Source organism: Pipra filicauda, unplaced genomic scaffold (genome assembly GCF_003945595.2).
Source record: "Pipra filicauda isolate LSUMZ 115617 unplaced genomic scaffold, ASM394559v2 scaffold105_size2325265_pilon, whole genome shotgun sequence".
In the NCBI taxonomy this organism is placed as follows: domain Eukaryota; kingdom Metazoa; phylum Chordata; class Aves; order Passeriformes; family Pipridae; genus Pipra; species Pipra filicauda.
In genome coordinates this window covers 354,398-365,887 of record NW_024103496.1, presented here as the reverse complement: position 1 = coordinate 365,887, position 11,490 = coordinate 354,398, and the positions used below count along the sequence as shown (strand labels likewise).

Here is an 11,490-nt window from a genome sequence, read left to right as displayed (position 1 = left end):
GCTTGCACAGCTTCAGGGCCTTCTCGGTTTCTCTCTCTGCAATTTCAGTGAGTAGGCTGAGGGTGGGAGGGAATGACCCAAATGGACCAAAGCACTCAAGGCCCAAGGGCCCAAGACTCAAGTCTTTCTCAGTTTATTCTGGCACCAGCCAGCTACTGGGCAGTGAAATGCTGCAAGAAAACAGTGTGAACCAGTAGGGTTTTCTTCAGTGATCTTTGTAAACTGGAAAACAAATTGTTCCAAAACCAGGAGAAAATTCTAGCTTACTCAAGAAAAAAAAATGGGTTTTGTTCTCCCATAAGCATTTTAAAAATCCATCATATTCATAGGGACCAATGGGATAAAACATCTATCATGTTTAGACACAAACTAAGCTAATACATACAGATGCTAAGAAGTTACTATGCTATCATCTAGCTAAAAAAAAGCCACCTGAAACCTTTGTGAAAATTGCTTACCCATTAAGAGTAGATTCAGTGGGCAGGTTGAATATACAAGTTACCTGCTTCAAAGAAACAGTTATTTCAAACTCAGAATTAAGGGTTTCTCTTTCCCACAAGGCATACTGGGAAGGATGCTTGATACCAAGAGGCGTGATTGCTCTTGACCTTTGTGCAAACCATTGGGCATAGTTTCAAATGGATATTTTTTTCTAGGTTGCCCTTAAACATGCAAACTAAGTAACAGTAATTTTAGATTTGCTTTGAGAAAAATAAGCCCCTAAGATAAAAATTTGAGAAGCTCACGGGATCATTTTTCAACCCTGGAATTTGAAAAATAACATCTGTACTCTACTATTAGTCTTTTCCCATTCAAGCATCATCTTTTTTATACAGAGGCCTATAAATCAGAAAGTGCTAAATAGAAGAACTTAGAAGAACGAAATACACACAACAGTCTTTGTCATTGAAAATCACTTTACTGATGTTACAATATGTTAGTTACATTGAAAACCACAGGCATTTGTATTAAATACTCTCATAGAAGTGGATAGTGTAACGATGTTATTATTAAAAGTGAGCAGGAATTTAGAACCCCAAATTACAATGATTTGATTTTATAAAAAGCAACCTTTTGTTTAGCTACATGAAAGCCAGATTCATTCAACAGCCCAATGCCTGTAATGTTTATGACAAAAATATCACACTCAAAACTAGAAAGTTGTAAATTGCAATGCTTCGTTTTGGTGTTTGTCAAAACATTATGCTTCTGTTACCTCAGATATGATTTTTAAAGGATTTTAACTAGCAAAGACAACGATATGGTGCAGATTGTTGTTTTTGCCAATACTAGCCCAGCCACAGTGGTGAAACATGATTCTTCTTGCCTCTCTCAATAAGGGCTAGTACGAGTGAAAAAATAGCTTTTTTTTTTACAGCAATGCCCAAGTTAAGCACTAGCACAAAATGAAGATGGCAGAGCCAGTTGGTCTATACCACCCCAAAAGCTTTGCTGAAAGAACCGGTCATACCATAAATAGTGTTTTCTCCAGCAGGTTAAAAATTCTGTAATGCTTTGCTATTCTGAAAAAAATACTTTGCATTTATGCAATGATAAAAATAAGTACTGTATTCTATATAAAACATTACCTATTGTAATATATTTTTACCCTTAAGAAAAGAAAAATCAGGTTATATATTCACAGTTTGAATATGTTTTGGACTGTATTTCCAAGCATAAAATATGCAGAGTCTACACAGGCAGTGAGCAGGAGTTCTTGTACCAATAATCAAAATAAATCAGCATTTACTGTTATACAGAGCCTTACAATATTGCATGGTTATCTGCTCGCATCACTATACTTACAAGGTCAGTCAGGCCTATATACAGAATTTCTAACATGGTTGTAAAAATAGACTCTCCATGCTAAAGTTAGAATATATTAGGTCTTAAGGCCTCATGTTGATTTTTTTAACAAAAACTTATTTTTTTTTACTCATAGGAATACAGAAATAGAAAAAAAGTTTGTTCCTTTGACATTTTATGCTTTAGCAGTTAAAGACAGTGTTAAAGCACCTGTACTTCTCCCTTAGCGAACGTTTCTTTTTAACTGCTGTGTGCTTATTTTCCCAGATTTTCCTCATCTCATTCTGAGTTATATTGCAATTGCAGCTTAAGTAGCACAAGTTTTTAAACACTTTAAAGCTGGCTTAGTTGAAGTGATTTTGATACTGTTGTAGACTGGATTTTAGAGAACTAAAACTGCCAGATCTGGTTAGGTGAGCCAATTTTGAAGCCAGGTACAGAGTCTCAAGGGTGAGCAAATTACCACATTTCTGTGTTCTGAACTTATTTTTACTCATTGTTTTGGTTACTTGGCTAAGATAACATATTAATGTTGACTGTTGTAGTGCTTTCTCTAAAGCTGCAGAAAACGGTTGTGGAATGACAAGATACCACATGCTGGGTGCACAAGCTGCTGTTTCCAAAGCTTTAGTTTACATCAGCATCCATACTTGAGGCACCGCAAATGATTTTCATAAGCTGACTTAGAAAATACTCACGTCAAAGCAGTTTCTTGGTGTAGATGATAGAAACTATTAACTCCTTTCCTGTTCTGGTCAATTCACACTTAAGAGGGTCCTATCTGTTTGCAGCTATCAGTTTCACTGTTTCCTTTCTTCTGCTCTATTAGGATAATAGTTAGGCACACACGGGAACCTTACCCACCATGCAGTCGTGGGATTACAACCTGCACATATATGTGCAGTTTATTTAAATTTGTCTTCAGGAAATGTGATCAAAGTCAAATACCGTATTGCCAATAAATGTCATGTGATTTGGAAGGCATGCAAAGAGTGGGTCATCAGCTCAGTAGTCTGATGGATAATCCATTCTGGGAATAAAAAGTCTTCAGCACAGACCAAAATGCTCAAGTTCTTTAAAAATGAGGCAAACAACCTCACACTGTGGTTGATAACAGTGGTCCAAACAGTCCACTGTTATCCAGTGACACTGATACTCAAATAGTTTAGCTAAAGAAATGAATGATCTTCAGCCTTGGAGCAAGAGAAACAGGAAACAGCTCAACTTTTAGGTTCACAAACTTGGTGATTAAAGAGGCTTAGCCTTCAACAATGCTAGAAGATGAGAAAGACACGGGATGGCTGAGCCACCAAGTGATTTTACCAGCTGTCATCATGGTTTAACCCCAACCAGTAACTAAGCCCCACACAGCTGCTCACTCACCCCCCACCCTCCAGTGGGATGGGGGAAGAGAACTGGAAGGGCAGAAGTGAGAAAACTCATGGGGTGACATAAGAACAGCTTAATAATTGAAATGAAATAATAGTAGTAGTAGTAAAAAAAATAATGAAAAGGAAATTAACTGAGAGAGAAATAAAACCCAAGAAAGACAAGTGATGCAAATGAAAAGAATTGCACACCACCAACAAACCAATGCTCAGCCAGTCCCTGAGCTGTGGTTCCCCACTGCCAACCTTCCCCCTAGTTTATAGCTGAGCATGGTGCCACCTGGTATAGAATATTCCTTGGATCAGGTGAGGTCACTACCCTAGCTGTGTCCCCTCCCAACTCCTTGTGCACCCACAGCCCACTCTCTGTTGGCGCAGTGTGAGGAGAAAAAAAGGCCTTGGCTATGTGCAAGCACTGCTCAGCAATAAATTCCCCATGTTATCAACAGTTTTCAGCACAAATCCAAACCAGAGTCCCATACCAGCTACTGTGAAAAAAATTAAGTCTACCCCAGGCAAAACAAGCACACCAGTGCAAATTGTACGAGATGTGAGGTGCCATCACCTACGCTATAGCAAAAGCAAAAGATCATAGAATCATAGAATGATTTGGGTTGAAAGGGACCTTAAAGATCATGTAGTTCCAACCCCCCCTGCCAAGGGCAGGGACACCTTCCACTAGACCAGGTTGCACAGAGCCCCATTCAACCTAGCATTGAACAATTCAAGGGATGGGGCATCCACAACTTCTCTGGGCAACTTGTTCCAGTGTCCCACCACCCTCACAGTGAAGCATTTCTTCCTAATAAGGTGACCAACTTAGCAGCTTTCTGATCTCAGCCAACTCATACAAGAGGAAATTAGTGGATAAATCATTCATGAAAATACTTTTCAGTAGGAGTGGAAAGGGGACGGAAGAGAACAGGAGCTTGATGAGTTTTACACTGGAGTGCAATAACTTTGCTTACAACAGCTATGTATGGGATTCGCAAGTCCTAAGAGCTAACTGGTTATCCTTTAGGATTATGAAGTCTCATCCTTCTTTCACATTACATCCTATCCTATTCATTAACCAATTCATTAATGAAATTACTGCATATTTGGTCAGAATTTCTAGTATATGCATGTCTATAGTATTGTATGTACCCACTCTTTGCTCTGATTTTGAAACAGTTGTCACATAAGTGTTGACAAGACCAATCAGTCCGAATCACCAAGAGGGATTCGAGTAAGAGGATTTCAGTACACTAGCTATAGACACAATTTCTTTCTGATTTTAATTCAGGATATAGCTCAAAAGTCCACTTATTCATCAGCACAATCAAAATTATTTCATGAGCGCATCAGTTCAGCAGATTCAACATCTCATAAACCAGGAACTCTTAAATCATTTGGAAGAAGCCATCTTCAAAGTAAAGTCACACTTCAAATCAGATAACTGGCAAGTAGTGGCTTAAGTTCACAACTTAAGCAAAGGTAGGCTGTACAAAATTAATAATCTCCTTGAATCTAATTACTTAAATATAACAAAATTATACATAAATTATCAGTCACAACCATTTCTGGTATATTGCCTGAGATTACTGAAGTTTTTGAATCAACAAATACAGATATTAGCAGGAAAATTTTTACTTATTAGACTGTGGCATCATTGTGCAGCATTATTATTCGGATATGATCTGCATTTTCCAGTCTCCATCAGTTAGTCATACTAATTTCATTATAAATTATGCAAGATTCTTCTCTCACATTGAAATACATAAAGCCAACTATAACTCATCCTGCAGGTCCTATGCTCATATGAACAATTATTTCTATTTGAGAAGAACTGATAACATCCCCACTTCAACAAGCATCTGCAGTGTAGCTGGCAATAATTAGTTCATTTCTTAAAATTAAAACAATAAAAGCATGAGTCTCAATGAGTCAAAATCACTGAGCTATCTTAGTGACAAGTACTCTACTTTAGTCTGGATGAGGTATTATGCAGCAATTTTATATTGCTATTGCCAGTGTAACTAACTATAGTGGATAAAAATATTTGCAATCTTCAAGGTTATTAATCTGGCAGCTTTCCAACACACTACATTTTAGAAGTAGGAAATGACAGACTGTAAGTAAATAACTTCTCTCTCCAACCTCCAGTGGCTTGGGAGGCTCACACAGCCCTGCCAGTTCAGGTTTTGTGCAATGACAAGGTTTCCCAAGTTACCAACCTGACGGAAAATTCTCTGCAGCAGAATTTTACAAAAACCCAAGTCCTGTGATATTCTCACTCTAGACCAAAGTGAAAGTCAATATTTATTTAACTTAAACTTAGTGCTCATAACTAGACTTCCAGTCACTACATATTTCCAGATTTGAAGGTGACTGTTAAAGGTACACTACACACATAACTGTACCATCATATGCTACAAACAAATTATACCAAAACAAAAGAGAAGCTGGAAGTACCCACTACATTGAAAATACAGTCAGGAGAGCCATTTGTTCGCAAAACAAGGAGCTATGAACATTGCACAAAGAGCCAGTATGTTATATCCAGCTCTGTCTGCCAAACCTTGCTGCTCCTTGGTAAGGCAAAATGGAAAGGGAAGAGTAAACAGTGGTAAACATAAGATAAGCACAGAAATCTAACAGAATTATTCAAAATAACACACCAGTTTGTATCCAAACAAATACCATAAAAGGCACATGATGAACAGTCCAGTTACTGAAGACAAGATATGAATATGGGAGGGAAAACTAGCTTCCAGGGAACAGAGTAACACAGTGGCTATAGGGTTAGCATAATGTCCTAATGTGGGTGAACTTCTTGAAAGTCCTGCTTAAAGTCCAGTGAAATCAATAAAAGACATACTGATTTCAAGTTACTATGGCTGAGACCCTAATTTCATGAGTTACATGCAACCAACTATCTTTAATCCAGTTATCTACACTCAAAGTAAATCTTTGCAAAAATATTCTTCAGTGCTGATGGATATTTACCTTTCATAAAAGTGCAGAACCTTTTCCTAAAGCAATTACAAGTGACTGGCTCCTTCCAGATGGTCTGTCTGCACCCAATGGCACTCACTTAGATTTGTCTTTTTCCAAAATACTTACCAGAACCTGTCAGCTGTGAAGGAAAATCATTTGAACACCAAAGCCAATATTTTGCCATAATCCAACATACAGCCTAATCATAAAATATAGTGCTTCTAAAAATCTTACATACTTTACACTTGCTGACATCTTTAAACATTTCTTAGTTTAATCTTAATATATCTAACTTTATTGAGAGACGTAAAAGTTAAAAAAATATATTAAAAGGTTGCAAGTGTTGGGGTCACTTATTAAAGGAAATACATGAAAGAGGTAGAAGATTCAGAAACACCACAGATGTTCCCATTACAATAATATCTAATTGATCATACTGCTGTTGGGCAAGGTATTCAACTGCACCACAGTCAGGTGTTTTATTCTGCAATGGTGCTACCCGAAGCTAAGAATCGGTCAATTTTGGAAAGCCAGAGAATTATACATTGATTTAATATGGTCTAGTTCCTTTACTAACTGAAAATTCCCAAACGGAAGATATTTGTTTTACAACAACCTTTAGAAGTCTCAGGTGTTAGAAATATAACCATCCACTGACTCAGGAGATTAACATCTCCATGGTAAAGGCTTTGTTGCCCTCCACCCTGTTCTTTTTAGGCTAAACTCACTTGTACTCAATTTAATGCCCCAAAAAATGTCAAGGGGTCTTCAGGGGTAGCAAGCACAGCATTCAAGCGCATGGTAAAGGTGATTCCAGTAAGAAAAAAAATTAAAAGACAGCAATGAAACTGGCCACTTGCCCAGCACTGTTATTATCTAGTGCAGTGAAATCCTTATACTTCTCATAAGCTATGCCTTGCCATCTAAAACAGTGTCTGAAATGGTCTATCAAAAATACACAGCAACTCTCACCAGACAGACTTCACATCACCACATCCTGAACTGACTACTTAAAAGTATTCCCAAATGTCCAGTAAGTTTGGGCTGCACATGACTTAAAGACTATGTTGTCTGCTGAATCACTCTTGATTACACCTGTGAGAGGATACAGTGCTCATCTCACTGAACAATGGATTTTGGCTGGTTCCTCTTACGATAATTTAAGACAAAGTGCTGCTGTACCGGTTTCTGCAGTCTACTGTACAACTGAGATTGTCAAGACAGTATAAGATGGTTAAAAATAGTACAGATTTTGGTCAAACACCAGTTTCTGACAGACACAGTTTTACAGTACTGTACTTTCAGTATTTCCAAAGATGTCTGCTCGTAATATTAGAAAATCTGAAGTGTGATGATGTTAGTCATGACTGTTTCTTTAGGCATTTGGCAAAATACACTTACGTATAACAGCTATTTTTGACATTATCAAATGTTTACATATATACAATCTGTATATTGAGATTATAAACATGTAAGGTTAAAAAAAAAAAGATATGATCCTTGTTTGTTTGACATTTGTGTCAAATAGTTGCCTTTCAAAGTTTGAAATCCTGTCACAAAAAAAAATCCTACATGTCTTACTCCTGCATGCTAATCTCTACTACAGCATGTTGTTTATCCCTTACATGTGGAAAGTAAAGAACACAAGGTTCATGCATACAGCGTACAAGTTTACATCGTCTGGGCTCTCCGGGAGGCACATTCCCAGTTCCATTTTGGTCTGACTCGGGACTGCAACAAACCAGAGAAACACCTCTCTTATTCAGGACTGGCAAATGGACTGCAGTTGGGATTCTAGGTAAGTGTATCTGTCATCATGCGGCATAGCCTTGTCACATCCGGGCTAATTATCCTCTATTAATTGTTATGATTTTGGTTGTTCATCAAATCCGTAAAATACTAGTCAACAAAAAAGAAAAAAAAAAGACTGCTTTTTTCCCTTCCAGATGAGAGGAAGTTCTCACTGCGATCACGGGCATCTCTGTTGATCTTTCAAATTGTCTGAAGAGCAGATGAATGTGCAATGACTCAGTGATGCTGAGTTTCTATAAAATCCAAAGTAAACAGTTCTGATGTGACCCCAGGAAAACAGTGCAGCTAGATGGACGTCTCCCATAGCTGGAGAGGAGGAAAAGGAACACAAACACACATTGAACACCAAGATAAAACAGGCTGTTACCCAAACAGTGCAAGGAGCTTGTTTGGGGAACTGCATTTAAATCACTTGGGTTACCAAGGCTATGCTCTTGGTCTCCTCCCAGCCTCTGGTGGGTATCTGCTCAGACCACAAAGTCAGCAGACAGTCTCAAGCATTTTAGCATGACTTGCAGTTGGCATAGTAAATGTCCATGGCTGGGAGTGCAAAGTGTTTGAAGGAAAAATGTCAGTGTAGCATCAAACTTGTACTAGACAGCTTTTACCTTACAGTTACACTAACTAATATTAGTGTAGACATAATTTCCCATTCTTTTCTGCCTAACTCTGCTCAGAACAGCTTGACTTTCTGCTGTGGGTTTGAGCTGCTGCCAAAGCAGCTCCAGGGCTGAGACACATCAGTAAAGCCCGGCCTCCAAGCTGTGCTGAGAGACCCTGTGCTGCACCTCAACAGTTTCTGCCCTGAGCAGCACCAGGAGTAGCAGCTTGCAGATTCCCTCAGCAGTACTCCACTCCTTTTTTTCTTGACAAAAGAGGACAGAGAACAGTGATGAGCATCAGCAACATGAACCAAAGGTATTACAAGTAAAACTTCTAAAGCATATTTCAGGGCTTTTTTGCTTATTCAAATACCTGCTATGTCTAAATTAACACAAAGGAAGCAAGAGCTAGCACTGCGTTTTGGAGCAGCTGGAAATCTCTCTATATGGAGAGATCCACCCACCAAACATTCCAGCGGTCCCTGCTCACCCTGGGGGGGTCAGGGTGGGGCTCAGGTCACACAACAACGAAGTCCCTCCAGGTCTGCAACGGCTTGGTGCAATCCCTCCACACGCTACATAACAGGAACTTTGTTACTTTTCTATAAAAAAGTAAAAAAAAAAAAGCTGCTGGAAAGCAGCTACCCCCCAAGCCTGAATGAGAGTTGCTGGGAGAAGGGGAAAGGAAGGAGAGCCAGACACATCACTTGCTCCAGGGCTGCCTGTCCTCCACACCCCAAAGGCTGCCCCAGGCACTCTCTCAGCTTGAAATAAGAAAAGTAGTGAAATCTGAGCTTCAGGGCAGGTTTAAGAGCAACCTGAACAGCTCTCTGTAAACACAGCCATCTGCTTAATGGCTGCCTTAATGACTGCCAGAGGCTCAGCCTTCAGCAACTTCAGAAGTTCAGGGTGCAAATGAAATGCCACTCTTGCTCTCACTGCTAGTCACAGGTGTTGATCTGCTCATTTTCCTTTCAAAAAACTACCAGTAAATGAAGTCACTGATGAAATGGAGAGAGAAGAGGGATACATACCCTGGCACTTTGCCTGTTGGCTTTTTTCTCTTCATCAGGAAGTGGTGGCATCGGGTAAGGATATTTTCTGCTGGAAGCAATAGATCCAGTGGATGAAGATGGAGACTTTGCAGGAGACAGTGTCCTGAGATGTTGAAACACACAAAATAAATGTGATGCTTTTGCACTCCAGCACTGCAACAGCAACTGCCATTACTCTGAAGCTTGGTTCAGAACCAAGTATTTAGCTTATTATTGTCTCAATCAGGGGGATAAAATTGCTTCATCAGAAGTCTAATAATTTCATTATATGAATAAAGGTATTTATAGATTTCAGGAACACTGGAAGAAAAAATAAAATTTGCTACTTCTTATTAGAATTGTATTGCATAACAAAAAGGATTTCCTAAACTGTTTTATACAGTACTGTAATTATTAATTATAACATTAATAAAACAAATCTGCAGTTGAATAAATACAGAACTAAAAGATATTATAAGGCCTAAATAGAAAGAGTAATTGTATAAATAAAAGCTGAACAACATCTTCTGCCAGTGACTAAATGGTAATTATCAGTGTCTTTATGGATGTATTTATATTGATACAAACATAGCAAATAAATCTATTATTCTTATAACACATTAAATTACACAAATGCATGCACTTAGAGGCCAAACTGTTAGTTGTGAAGTAACAAAGGCATATACAAAGTGCTAATAACAAATTATTATACATGCAAGCATCATACAGTGCATATTGTTCCAGCCAAAGAAAGAGTCTGATGAGAATATACAAAAATGGACTGATTAGTCAATGGCAATCAGCATTTCTGTACAAGGTGAGTAGAGTAAGCAGGAGCAAGTAAATGTTTGTATCACATGAAAGGCATTCTTTTCATGTCAATAAGGCAGCAGCACATTATTGACTGAAATTTTATACCCAAGAAAAACTCTTATGCTTCTGTTTTGAGATTCTGCACTTTTCCCACTTAAGAGGGTCCTATCTATATGAAAGGCTCTAAATCTGGGCAGAATAAAAGGGAAAAAAAATCCTCAAAGTAGAAAAATTGAGCTACCCTGGCCTCCTTGTTCTCTTATGCAGACCAAGGGAAGCCTCACACTAGTGCAGGCACATCACCCAGACCCTCCCTGAACACCACTACCTACTATCTTCTGAATTTAATCATCCCTGAAGATGGAGGATTTCCCTCAGTCCCTACAGACAGGTCTTCCAGTCCCTCAAATGTAGAAGGGGGTTGCAGTGTCCTGTGCAGCTGTAGACCCCAGTGATGAGCACTATTGCCAACATCACTGATTCCAAGGAATCACAGGAGTGACCCCTGGCAGGCAGCCCCACATGCCTGGCTCTGGAATGTAAAGGATCAGGTCCTTTCATCTAGAGAGGACTACAGACAAGGCAGGGACTCTTGTGTCTGGAATTGTTTTGTATCTCTATTACTAAGTGAAATTTATTTACTTTTAAATAATTGTATTTTTTATTCTGGACTAGTGTATCATTTGGTTGTGTCTGCAGCTCCCTACAACAGCACACTCTCTTGCCTCCCATACAAACAATGACTGATGGTAGCCACGAGCAACAAGGTGTCAATGGAAATTAAACAGTGAGAGCTCTCCAGTCTGGCTTATGATCCTCTAGTGACTCATGTGGTAGCCTCTAAGTTCAACAGCACTTAAAAGATTTGGGTTGGTACAATTATCCAAACATGGAAGCGTACATCTTCAGTACATGCACTTTGATTGCCCATTAAGATGAAGTGGACATACATTAATGTTTTCAGGAAAAAAAACTTGAAACAGTTACTGCAGTATAAAACAAGGTTTTCATATGTCCAGCATCACAGATCTGGGCACCAAACTGTGCATGCAAGAA

The 11,490-nt window shown here is 38.8% G+C and overlaps 1 protein-coding gene across 13 annotated transcripts in view; it reads right to left on the bottom strand.

Annotated features, from left to right (window-relative positions):
* Window positions 1-4,446: 4,446 nt before the first annotated feature.
* Window positions 4,447-11,490, bottom strand: part of ADAM22 (ADAM metallopeptidase domain 22) — a 132,089-nt gene continuing 125,045 nt past the window's right edge. For all 13 annotated transcript variants that reach the window (XM_039379724.1, XM_039379727.1, XM_039379776.1 and 10 more), the window contains 2 exons: window positions 9,622-9,745; window positions 4,447-8,291 (listed from right to left, as the gene is read on the bottom strand). In XM_039379724.1, coding sequence (XP_039235658.1) covers window positions 8,271-8,291; window positions 9,622-9,745 — 145 coding nt within the window. In that variant the 3' untranslated portion in view covers window positions 4,447-8,270. The remainder of the gene's footprint in view (window positions 8,292-9,621; window positions 9,746-11,490) is intronic.